This window comes from Chamaea fasciata, unplaced genomic scaffold (assembly GCF_029207755.1).
Source record: "Chamaea fasciata isolate MVZ Bird 193981 ecotype frontalis unplaced genomic scaffold, bChaFas1.0.hap1 SCAF_8, whole genome shotgun sequence".
In the NCBI taxonomy this organism is placed as follows: Eukaryota; Metazoa; Chordata; class Aves; order Passeriformes; family Sylviidae; genus Chamaea; species Chamaea fasciata.
Window position 1 is genome coordinate 17,901,046 of NW_027094093.1, and position 12,906 is coordinate 17,913,951.

The following is a 12,906-nucleotide window of genomic DNA, read 5'->3' on the forward strand; positions in this document are numbered from 1 at the left end:
CAGGTTGTGAGGGAATTAAAGTACTAGCTTACCCCAGAGACTAGTTACACCAAGCCAAGTAAGGTGCTTGGATATCACAGTAATGAAGGCTGGGTACAAACTTCAGCTCCAGTAATGTCAGTGCTTTTTTGTTTAATGAAGTCTTAATGAGCATTAATAAAATAGTTTAACCTGGAAAATTTATGTTTATCAAATTCCTTTACTAGAAATTCTTTTCTGAGTTGATAATCCAGAAGTCCAATGTGAATTTTGTTTTGGTTTTATAGAAAGTACAGATAGTATGGTTATTTTATTTGCACTGTTAAAATAAAAACACCCATGCTGGAAGGAGTTGGAATTTTCTGAAGTTGTTGTCTTCCTGAAGTCCTCTTATCTTGAAACTGTGCCTGAAGGGAAGCCAGAAGTGAATGCTACCTCTTGCTGTCAGATAATTTTGAGAGATTCGGGGAAGGTGGGTGTGGATTTTAAATTCTACATTGCCAGGCTAAACTGTGGTCATTTGAGTCCTGAGGAACTAAGAGGCTTCCGTGTGCTCCAGGCAAGTTCTTGGTCTTTCCTGGAAATACTTCACCAGCATGAGAACACAAAGATGCATTGCTATTTCTGACTACAGCTGCTGAGGCAAAGAGGCTGGCAGCATACTGTAGCAGTCATGTTGCTAAGATCTGTTGTATATTTAATTTCACCATCATCTGCCAGACTACTTTTGTTCTTTTGGATTTTGTTTTATTCTTAAAGGAATTTTTCTTCTTGTATGTTACAGACTTGGTCTCTTACTGTTGTTGTTCTGAGTAAGAAATACAAACAGCTTCCTCATATGATTACAACAAATCTACTTGTTGCTCAGGTCAGTAGTAAGGAGAATGCTGTTGTGTGAGTTTTATGGTTTAGGTATTTTTGAACAATTTTGGAAGTTTGGTTTCTACAGTGAGATCTTTATAGCTAGATGTGGAGGGCAGGTGAATCTAATGTGTGACTTGTCTAAACAATGTCTGTGCCTTGAAATACACCCTTGAAGAAAATGATAGTTAATGTGGGCACTGTGATTCCTAAACAGAACAATCAGAATGGAGAGTGGCTTTTGAAATGTTTTCTTAGTTATTGCCCAATACTGTTGAGTGCACTTCTGTTTCAATTTATACCCATCTGAAGCTGACAACTGCAGGAGCAGCAGCCTGTGTTTGACTCTATAGTGACCCAATTCAAGGAGCTAAATAGAAAAATAGTCCCTGTAATGGTTTATGTCTCTGAAGTTCTTGCTGAGGGATCAGCTGGTGCAAGGATGTGTGGGAATGCATGGCTGGTGGCTAGGGAAGGACAAAGCCAAGTGGCTCTGGATTAATTTTAATTGCTATTTAATCTGAGAGGGAACTACAGAGTACGTGCTCCTTATTCCCTTGAAGTCAACTGCACAACTGGAACAGCCTGTGCTTGTAATACGTGTGGTAGTGCTTCCTGAAGTGTTCTGTAGTTTGGTTTTTTTTAAATATCTCCCTCTATATATAGTCAACTCTCTGAGCTCTGATCATGGAGTCACATTTGAAAAATGTCATGTGTGAGAACTGCAGGTGCTTCTGTTCTGTAACAACAAAGCTAGCTTTCATCTTAAAAAAAAAATAAATTGTATTACTGTTTCCACGATACCTCAGCCTATCTTTTCAGATTCCTTCAGTGCTAAAATTGTTATATATGCAATATAATTGGGTGACAACTGGTGTAATTATTGGCTGAACAAATACCTGTTAATCTCAGTTTCATGTGCAAATCATTTCAGGTAAATGGTTTGTACTTGCCAAAAACATCACCTTTTACTTACTATAAGGTATACAAAGTTGGGGGTCTACCTGATTTGCCTTACTCCTAGTTTATATGAGTTACATACTTGCTGTCAAAAAACCCCTCCTGAAAATAAGGTAACATAGTCAAGTGACACGACTGTAATACTGAATTTACTCTGGCAGTGCTTTGCTGCTGAATGAAACATCGTGTTCATAAAATCACCCTCTAGTGCACCTGGGGGTGGAGTTTAATGCTCACTGCAGGTATATAGCTCTCTCTTCAGTTTTTCTCATCATTCTGCTTTCCCAGTTTAAATGATGGTATCTTACTTTTCTTTCCAGTTTATTGCTTGCGTTGGAATGGTGGCATGGAATTTCACTGTTAAAGAGAAAGACATCACCATACAGATCCTTGTTTTTATATTCCTCTACAGCTCACTTTATAGCACCTACCTATGGACTGGTATGATTTCTCTAGACAGAGCCCAGATACTGTAATGAAAGATTAAGTCTCGAAATAATGTTGTTATGTTCTTTGGAGTGCTTGTTCCTTTCACTTGTTTGTAGTTCTACAAATGGGGATACCTGTAAGTTGTGCTGAGGTTTAGTGTTAGGCACTGCTGCTGCTGTTGGAAGCTTCCAGCTGGGCAGGTGTGGCTTGCCTTTGCTGGGCACACCAGCCTGGCTGGTGTGTGACAAGAGACAAGAGCCTACTCTCAAGGCAGAAGTAACTACAAATAGAGTGGATATGGTGGGTTGCCCTTCAGCTAGTCAAATTCTTAATGATGATTTTTAATTAATGCAGAGTTTAAGATTTTAATTATTCAGCATTAAGTAGATTTAAAAATCTGGTGCATCAAAAGGAGAAAATACAGAATGATGGGAAATAGCCAAACAGCTTTAACACCTCTTTCCCCTGGAAATTTTAATTTCTAAAAACAATATAGGTACATAAGATTAATGCAGGAATTGAAATAGAACAGAAAGATGACTCAAGAAGCTTGGAGAACCTTACAGATATGATTTAAAAAAAGAGAGACTTTGGGCATTCAAGATTTTTTTTGTCCAGAATCTACAGGTTTAATTCCTGTGGTGTTTTTCTGGAGCGAGTTATATTTATTTAGCTGAAGTACGTAGCTCATGATTGGTGGGGCCTAACATATATACCAGTTTTCCTTCCACATGACAATGTTGTGAGCTGCTGAGGTGTGAGTAGGATGGGCAGTTCCAGAAGATACTTCCATAAAGAGTTATATACATAAAAATATGCAAAACTTTTTAGTTAAATTTATCATTGACTTTACGAAGGACTAGTCAGTTTTTAAGGAAATGTTGTAACTGAGAACAACACTATTTGTTGGTTACTAAAGAGTGCTGGGTTAGAAAACTTCTTTTCAATACCTAAAGAAATTAGTTACTTGTGTCTTAAATGTTCTTAATGACACCTTTTTACTCTCGTGAACCTTTCTTAGTATTTAGCATTTAGAAGTGAATATTTAATTTAAAATATCCTGGAATTTTTTCAATGTTTCACTGTTAATATGATTTTTTTAGGCAATGGGTATTGCTAATTTACTTTCTCAGAATACAAGCAGACAAATTATTTTGGACTATTTAAAGGTCTAAGAAGAATATCTTGAACAGGTTTTGAACAGGTCACATCATAGATTTTCTAGGCTCTGTACTTGCCAGTTCTCTTTTTAATAGTAAACAATGCATTTCTTTTGGTTTTGCTTGGGTTTTTTTAGGTTTTCTATCTTTTTCTTTGTTTCTGTTGAAGAAGAGAGAAACAGTAAAGATTCCCATTGGGTTTATCATCATAGCTGGATGGGGGTAAGTTAATTCCAATGCTTCCCTGCTGAATTAGTGGGAGCATGCTAAATATGTTATGTACTGCCTATTTTGTTCTTTCAGAGTCCCAACAGTTCTGGTAGGAATCTTACTAATTGTGGGTGAACGTAACAACACTAGTATTGACTCTGCCTTTTTCTATGGAAAACATCAGGTATGAGTGTGTTCTGTCCTCATCACTTCAGACTTCTGGCATGCTACATGTGCAAGTAGCTTTCAGTCAAAGTACAGGCTGCCACAATAAAAGTATCATTGTAGAATGCATATAGATTGACACAAAAATGTATTTCTGTAATGAACCACTAGGAACATTTGTTTGAAGAAGGACCTTCATGTTTAGGCAGCTATGACTAAGAAAAAAAAGGGAGTAGGCTTCTCAAAGAAAAAACTTAGGAGTGGTAAATGAATTACAGAGCCCTTTTCCTGGTGACTAATTTGTATCCTAGCATGATAGTTATCTAAAATTGTTATCATCCATTATCTAATTAATAGCTTTTGATCTGTAATAGGATAGATAGGATATATATCACCTGTGTAGCAGTAACTGCTTGCACTATGGAAGGCTTCTCAGCACAATCATAGGTTAAAAGACCCTGAACTACCATTTTTACTGGCAAATAGTTCCTCTTATCAGAGGATATAAAGTGTACCAGCATCGGTATTTGTCATGTTTTCTCCCTCTCTTTCCTATGGACAGAGAGTCAATGAGTCACTCAGGATTGTTCATGTGGCACTTTCACAAGTACTAAATAGGCTCAGAGGGGATTCTGGGTATCAGTGGGAGATGATTGGAAGGAAAGGCTAATTAATAGGGTGCTCCCCATTGGCTAATGCATGTTAGAGTACATTCCTCTTTGGAATTAAAAGGTACCTGTGCAGACCTTAACCCAGAACACTGGTGATCCTGAGAGGAGAGGGGAGGACAATGAGGGGATGTTTTTGGATTGCATAGGAAACAGGGGTCCACACTTGGAAAAAAAAAAAAAAAAAAAAAAAAAAAAAAAAAAAAAAAAAGCTGAGTTACTCAGGCAAGGAAATTTTGTCTCTTTCAGTGCCATGAGGTGCAAGAGCAGTAAAAGTAGAAAACATTGTCTTGTTCAGATGTATTTGCAAGTGTAATTAGAAAAGTGCAGAAGTTAGAAAGACAGACATATGCTACTATTTTCCTATACTTAAGTGCATTTTCTTTGTTTTCTTAACAGATAATTACCACAGCAGTGATACTGTTCATCAGTATATTGATATCAGGTATCTCACTGATGTGCATGAACAGAAGTAGGCAAGGGTCCAGCTATGGGGTGTTGAACCCATACTCACCACGTAGCTCAGTGGAGGAGGTTGAAGTGGAAGGGAGTGGGCAGAATCACATTTCAGCCACTCAGTCTTCTCCAGAATCTTCTGCGCAGTCTACTCCAGAGTCTTCTGCACAGTCTTCTCCAAGATCTTCTGCACAGACATCTGCAGAAAAAGGTAGACAAAGTATATTTGTATAAGGAATAATTGGCTTAGGGTGCTATAAACTAATATTCCAAATGTAATTCTGACCTGGGAAGGATAGTTTTACAGCTTCAGGTGTTAGATTAGAAGAGAAGAAAATCTAGATATAACTGCCCAAGTATTTAGGTTTGTGTTTCTAAGAAAAGTTTGATTGTTACTGTTACAAGAGTTGTGTAAGTGGACAAGAAGAAAGAAAAGCCTGTGGATGATTTTTTTATGTAAGCAGTGATACCTTGATAAGGATGTGAGAAATACAGCCCACTAAGCATCTTACATTGTTTACCCACTAAATTGTCTCTCTGAGAATGAATTAAATGCTAACAGAAACACTCAATGTGTTTCTAATCCTTTTTTGTACGTAGCCTTTTTGATCACTTCCTGGTTTTTTGCCTGTAACTAAGAATACTTCTGTTGCTTCAGTGGTGGTGGTGTTATGTTAAACTATTAGTATTAGTGATCTATTAGTATTGTGACCCATTTACCCTCTCACAAAACTGGGAAAATTAAGTCTGTCTTCTGCTTTTGGGTTATTTTTGAGCATGATAGTTAAAGCTGTGTAGAATATATTGTTACACTTGGAAAATAAATTATGGTAGTGAAGGAAGCTAACTATCCTGTTACTGTATACTTAATAGGTTGCTGTTCTTGCCAAACAACAAATGGTGAATTATCCTGTGCTAAAGACAGCAAAGCAGTGTCAAATGCTGTTGAAAACAAGGTTCCTCCAATTGAGACAGGTAAAGCAGTAGTATCTCTTCCTTTTAATACTACAGGCTCTTCCCCAGCATCTGTGTGTTATTCTCACAAAGAAACTGTTGGAGCTATTGTTCTCTCAACTCCACCTGGATGACTGACATTTTGTATTAAATTCAATTATTAAGCAGTATTATAGGTGTTTGTTCTCTTTTGCTGATCATTGTTTGTAGTCCTTCAGTACTCAAGATGGACAGTTGTTTTGGATGTCACTTTTTTACCACAAAGCTACTTTGATGTGTTCTGAGCATTCAGACTTTACCAATCCATCGTTGTCTCGTTTGGATGCTAGGAAGTTGAATGCATAACCCTACTTTACATGAAGTTTCTAACATAAACTACTTTTTTATATTCTCATATTCACATCTTGCATCTTTTAAAAAAGCCTTTGTTGCAATCAAGCACAGGTTTTGAACACTAAATGAGATCTAGAGGAGCATGTGCTTACTGCAAATTAGATTAAACGTCTATGCTGCTGTGTACTATTTGTCTAGGGAAGAGAGATGGAGAAAATTGACTAAGAGCACCTTAGGAGTCACTAAAATAGGAAAAAATGGATTGAACTGACTGTTCAACACCTGTCTGAAAACTGCATGCCCAGTGCATTCTCACTGTCCATCACTGTCAGTAATCAAAGCTAGCTGCCAGTACAACTTGGCTCTTATTCCTGTTTTTTTTTCTAGCTTTCTGCACTCTTAACAAGAAGTTCATATCCTTATGCTCTGTTTGCATGCAACATAATTTTCAGTAAATCTAAGTATTTCACACTGGAGCATACTTCAGTTATGTCTCTTCTCACAGAATGCTCCCTTTCTGCCTATTGCCAACTATTTTATCCATTAGGTCATATATAAGCACCATAAGAATGTCTTCAAGAGGAGAGGAAGGCAGATTAGATTTTCTTATCCTAGAAGATAAGGTAGAAAATACCTTATGGTTGAGTGGAAATTATTTCGACCTCCTGAATGAACACTTCAGAACTACAAATCAGTAGAAACAAATTGTAATTTATACACTTGTGTAACTTTGGCTGCAATAATTACTAATTCTTCTACTATCTTACTGAACTGCTTCTGGTGCAAATTCTTGGGTATGGCCGTGCCAGGAAGTTTTTCACTGCCATCTAGAGGAAGATACTCAGAATGTCTTAGAACTCTGTAGCTGGAAGACAAGCATCCATTCTCTTTTTGTTTGGCTCTTTTCGTTGATAGAATTATGATCATGTTCTGGTACACTGTGTTAAAAATACAGTCACTGACCTGAAATAAATATGGTTGTCTGTCTGATGTAGAGCTCAACAACACTGAGATGCAGAGTAAAAACATTAGAGCTGACAGTATATTTGGTGTTTTTCAGAAATAAATTTAAAATTTAAAAACTGTTCAGAGAAAATTTTATTTCATTATTCATTATTATTTCATTATTTTTATTCTTTCTAATAGTGTTTTCTCAATGTTAACCACACATTCAGTTTGAATTAAATCTTTGAAAGAAAAATTCTGTTGCGAAAACTTTTTTCATTTTAGGACCACGCGTAAACTTAAACTGTTTCATTTGACAGTAGAATGACTGGACAGGTTATTGTCAAAGTCAATATTAAATTTTGTGTGTGTCGCTTCAGTAGAGATACTTACAAAGTAATTTGACTCAGCAAGTCACATTAGCAAGTTTGTTCATGGAGCTCTCAAGATAGAAGCCTAATGAAAAATTTCTGATTTGTTTTTCAGTGGATCAATGTGTGAGTCACTGCAGTGCTCAAACGTGTGTATTGGCTCAGGAGGAACAGCTTCTACAGACTGGAGACAAACAGCTGGCCAGACATGTGCTGCTCTGCTTACTTCTTATTGTTGGCCTATTTGCTGTAAATATTTTTTTCTCCCCATGTTAACTCATTGAGGTAGAATGATTTTTAGGAAAGCTATGTAGACAATCCAGTAAGAAATCCTCCAGTTGCTTAAGTAACAATTCATTAAATAAAATAGAGGCTCTATTTTGGTTTCTTACTGGAAGAGGGATGTCATACAATTAATTTTTCTGTGCCACATCATAAATTAAACGCGAGTTAAGATTGATGATAGCGAGCAAGATGCTGGAGAACCCTAAAGGGAAAAAAAAGTGAAGTTATATCATTATATCATTCATCACTACCATCCCTCTTCCCAGTTTTTTCAAGAGTTGGTCTTCTTCCCTAAATAATTATCAATTAAAAATATAAACTGAATTCTGCTTCTGGAGGAGACTACAAAAATTGTTCCATCTGATCAGGCTTATACTGGATTTCTCTGAGGTATTAAGAATAATCTTATTTTAAATGGGAAAATGCAATTTTGTTGTTTTCAGTGGTGTTTGGAGCAACATTGCTAAGTTAGTGTTGCCACTCATCATTACTGACTCCAAGATGGGTTGGTGGTTGCTCCTGTGTACAAGTGTGAAATACCAGAATGTAATGTGTTGGGAATATAATTTTGATTTTTAACTGTGACAAAGGTGAGAAACTGCTCTCTGAATGTAATGCTAAAAGTTGAGTTTCTTGTGGATGACTGCTGGGGAGGGAAGCATTTTATTTGAAATGGAAAATACTGTCTACAAATATATAACGCTACAAAGCAGAACAGTGCAGCACAACAATGGGGGTTAATAGCTACTGCTGTTGCTTTTCAAGTTCTGTTAAATTACAAAATGAAATGTTTCCCTCTCAAATTTCCTATAACAAGTATTCCATGCTAGTATATTATTTTCCATCTTTTATATTTAAGGGGTACCCGAACTGCTAGCCTGTATTTTAGCTGTATCTGAATGATTATGTAGATACTATGAAACAAGATCAGTTCTTTAAAGAATTAGCCTTTACACCCAAATGGGTTAACTTTGGAAGTTTCCTCCTTCTGTCAGGCATCTCAAATAGCTGAAATGGTATGTGCTTCAGCTTAACATAATCCTAACTCTGCAAGAAATATGTAGAAAGCACTGGTCTCAGCTAAGCAGCCTAAAGACAAACACTGCAAATGCGTCTGGGCTAATATTGGCTCTGTTATGTTGAAAACCTGAGTATGCTTAAGACCGGTTCCTTACATAAACACGTAAAGAGGCAGGATCTCTTACACTGCTATGTTTTGCATTATTATGTTTGAAACAGCCAAGGTTCCCCCTCCTACCAAGCTATTCAGCCTGACTGAGATCATGTTTTAAAGTGTTTATTCCCTCTTACTTGTCTTTATCTGAATCATTTGTTAGATAGAGACCACGAACATTGTGCAAGAATTAACGGTGTGTAAAGAGAAGAAAGCTTTTGATTTTTAACAATCAGGTTATGTTTGTGGGTTTTGTTGCTTTTCTATTTTCTTTACAGAATCTCTCCAGTTGCTTGTGGTGGCTGTTCAACCAAGAGCCTGGAAGGCTCTATGTGGAACTGCAGTTCTTCTGTGCTGTGTTTAATTTTGGTCAGGTAGTTACCAATGTTTGTCCTGAAAATGACCTTGTTGGTGGGTGTTGCAGCAGATAATGCACATCTTCTCTGACCATGAACACTTTCAAAAGTGCAAATGACAACTGAATGTCAAATGCTTATGGAAACTGAGTAGAAATTTAGCCTTATTTGTACCAAAGCTTCACTGATGTCTCTTCTGTGGAGTTATACCAGTTGCAAGGCAGCTCTACAGATGCTTTCTCTGTAACATTTAATTGACTATCTCTGGTTTCAGTGACAGCATTATAGTGAAAAGCTGAAGATGGATGCTGGTTCTGGCTACATGTAGCCTGTTTAAGTGCACCTGACCCAAGGCAGCTTTGTCACCAGTGAAGTGGAAAGCCAGGCAGTGTTAATACACACACCAGAGGACCATTTTACACATCCATGGCACACATGCCTACAAGATGCACTGCAGTATCAAATGATGATAGTTTTATATAAAAGCTGCACAGAAAAATGAATTAAGTAGAGAGCATTCTAGCACTCAAATTACAGTAAGTCTGTTCTTCCCTTGGCATTAACAAAGACAGATTTAATACCTGGCTATCTAAGGTTGCCAGTTATCCCAGTGTCAAGTGGCATGTCACAGCATTAGTTTTACTGATTCTTTACCATTACTTGGAGGTTTTATATGATGGACTGTTAGGTATTGATCCATCTTTTTAAGGTCCAAATCAAAGAAAAATCAAAGCAGAAACAAAATGCGTTTTGAATGATGTGTAGAGAAGAGGGATACTTTCCATGTACACATGAAATGTATTTGGCACTGAGTTTTCAATTTCTGTTCTATAGAATCCAAAGCTTTTGCTTAATGTTGCTTTTTCTATACTTCTTTTTTTTCTCCAGGGCTTCATTTGCTTTGGTATTTTTGGCTTAGATAAACATTTAATCATTCTGCCATTCAAGCGAAGGTAAATAAAATCTTGACACTTACACCTATAAACTTAGTTATTACTAATAACAATTTTTGAAGGGTGTTGAGTTTTCAGTGCTATAGTATTTTGTTTCCTATTTAGTTAATCTTCCCAATTTTTCTTCTCTCCCACTTGTAAAGAGGTAATTGCCGTTAACTGTGTGTGAGGCTTTTCTGCCATCCTAATGACAAAGACATAAGTCCTGCAGGCTCCCTACAGGTGAAGTTTTTGCCAAATGATGGATCTTCCGAAATAATTTCAGCTGATAAACTAAAACTTAGATATAGATGCTGAATCAGAATGTATCATCACTGTTTTAAAGCCCTGTGTTTATAACCCCATGCCAGTACTTGGTGTGGATGGGCCCTTCCACAGTGGAGGAGTGAGTTGTACAAAGCTGCATTTACCTTTGAGCTAACTGGCTGCTGTGTGACTGCAGCAGCTAGAGCTGGCTCCCAGCTACTCTCTTTCCTTCTGCCCAAGGCTAGAACAACACCTCTGTGTTCAAAATCCATACAAAAATATTAGGAAGATTATATGTAAAGTATTGGGCACAAAAAGAGGTTGTGATAAACTTCCTGGGAGGTCCACTTTATTATTTACAGTTTCCAAAAAAATGCCACTGCTTGATTTGCTGTCTTGAATTTTTCTTTCTTTATTTTTTTTAGACTTGAGTTTTTTTGGGGTGGGAGAGAAGCAGCAGGGCATACAGATGCCTCCGTACCTGAGGAAATCAGGATGACCTGTCAACAGTTTGTTCGTTACCACAGAGATCACTGTGTCAAAAGTATTGTCAGAGGCAGAAGGTAAGGTTCTTCCCTGCACGTGTAACCTGTCACAAAGCACATAGCTCATCTTTTGAAAAGAATGAAATGCAGTTAATTTTGTGGGCGATTCCTGTTGTGATGTAGTTATTCAAACCTCAACATAAGGATTAAAAATTTGACTGTAACAGAGCAATGTTTCTAGCCTCACACTGAAACACTGAGGCACAAATTATCATGTTATCCCACCTAGGTTTTATATAAATTATAAAATGTTTTATATCATTGAGGGATTTCTCCAGGTTTTGCATTTCAGAGGATAAGATCTTTCTAAAAAAATGAATACAATAATACCTGTAGTAATGCATTGAGACCCTTTGCTTGTGTTGCTTTGTTTGTTTTATTTTGCGGAGTAAGACACTGTCAGTGTTTGTAACTAAATGTTTGCTAGTATGTAGCTTTAATAGGAGGCAAAACTGTTGCAAATGATTTTAGTGTGTACTCTGGCCACTCAACACTCAACGTGTGAGATTACAGTGAGTTTAGGACTTCAACAGCTTCTGAGTTTATATAATTTCTTTTACTCAGACCTCTAAGGAGGCCTAAACCGTCAATTTGAGACCAGTAAAGATATCAGAGGCAAATTATGTTACCTAAATCAAGGATTATGCCTTCAGATATGTGTAGGTTGATGAGAAGAGAAACGTGGACAGAAGCAGCAGGAACATGAAAAAGATTCTGCCTTTATTTAAATATATGAAACGGAGACATGAAGAATTGTTCTAACAGGACACTTTGACTATTCTTGTCATGTAAGCTGTTAAGCAGGACCAGTTTGGCAGGGTGGGGTGGTCTTTTAAGGGTCAGGTAGTCCAAAACTATATTGCAAAACTGTTTTAGACAGCATCATGATTTTGTTCAGTCTCTTCAGAAGTCAGTAATGTTCCATAAGAAAGATATATCAGAAAATGTCTGTTATGAAATAGAACAGGTTTTACAGCTCCGTTTTCCCCCTGCTTCTTCTGTTGTTGTGGTTTCTTGTGCTTTGGGCTGTTCATTTAGTTGTACTTTGTGGTTTTTATTAATCATATCCACCAGAGAATACATGAAATTATGACATTTGTTGCTCTATTGTTGTAATATTATGTTTGTGCAGAACTTGGTTCATGTCTTATTTCTCCTTGTGAATTAAAACAATGCATTTCTTTTCATTTTAAATATTCATCTAACTTGATCCTATCCTCTTTGATTTAAATGTGCTGTAACTGAGATGTAAACATGGATTTTAATTTCACTTTTGCATCTGCTAATAAATGTTAACACTTGTTCTGTGTTACTGCTGCTTTTAACTTGGAAAAAAAATAGGGGAAAAAAAATTGGCTTATGTTATCTTTTAGCTCTTAATCACCTTTAGAAACCCTGTGCTTGGGTTCCACAGAGTAGATTTTAGATAACCAGAAACATTCATTGCTGCAGGTAAATTTTTGTGTGGTATGTCTGCTGAAACTAGGCAGATGATATCATTGCCTCATAAACACATTAAAAAATAGTCTTATTGTAAAGGTTTTGTTTATTCTTAGTACTGTATGTGTGATCAATATTTAACAGGATATGCAAGCTATAAATGAGCTTTGTTTACAATGTGTGTGAGCAGTTAGTGTCTGTTTAAAAGTGTTCAGAAATTATAAAAAGAATTAAAATTCAAACAGAATCCCTGTTGCTGGAGACAGGTTGCTCTCTGGTCAGATATTTTGTTGCAGAAAGGGTCATGGTAAGAAGTAAGTGGGAAGTAATTATCCAAGAAGTAGAATTACACTGTGTGAGTTCTTATGAAAAATGCTACTGATGTCCACTGAATTTTATTTCCAATTTCAATTTTC

The 12,906-nt window shown here is 36.7% G+C and overlaps 1 protein-coding gene across 6 annotated transcripts in view; it reads left to right on the top strand.

Moving 5' to 3' along the window:
* Positions 1-12,906, top strand: part of GPR155 (G protein-coupled receptor 155) — a 33,092-nt gene that overhangs the window by 17,953 nt on the left and 2,233 nt on the right. For 4 of the 6 annotated variants that reach the window (XM_066189903.1, XM_066189904.1, XM_066189906.1 and 1 more), the window contains 10 exons: positions 764-847; positions 2,121-2,241; positions 3,527-3,611; positions 3,693-3,783; positions 4,832-5,099; positions 5,762-5,863; positions 7,607-7,740; positions 9,229-9,324; positions 10,195-10,259; positions 10,931-11,068. In XM_066189903.1, the coding sequence (XP_066046000.1) occupies positions 764-847; positions 2,121-2,241; positions 3,527-3,611; positions 3,693-3,783; positions 4,832-5,099; positions 5,762-5,863; positions 7,607-7,740; positions 9,229-9,324; positions 10,195-10,259; positions 10,931-11,068 (1,184 nt within the window). Of the gene's footprint in view, positions 1-763; positions 848-2,120; positions 2,242-3,526; positions 3,612-3,692; positions 3,784-4,831; positions 5,100-5,761; positions 5,864-7,606; positions 7,741-9,228; positions 9,325-10,194; positions 10,260-10,930; positions 11,069-11,703; positions 12,353-12,906 lie in introns of those variants that run through there. The other 2 variants (XM_066189909.1, XM_066189907.1) reach the window with 2 other exon arrangements.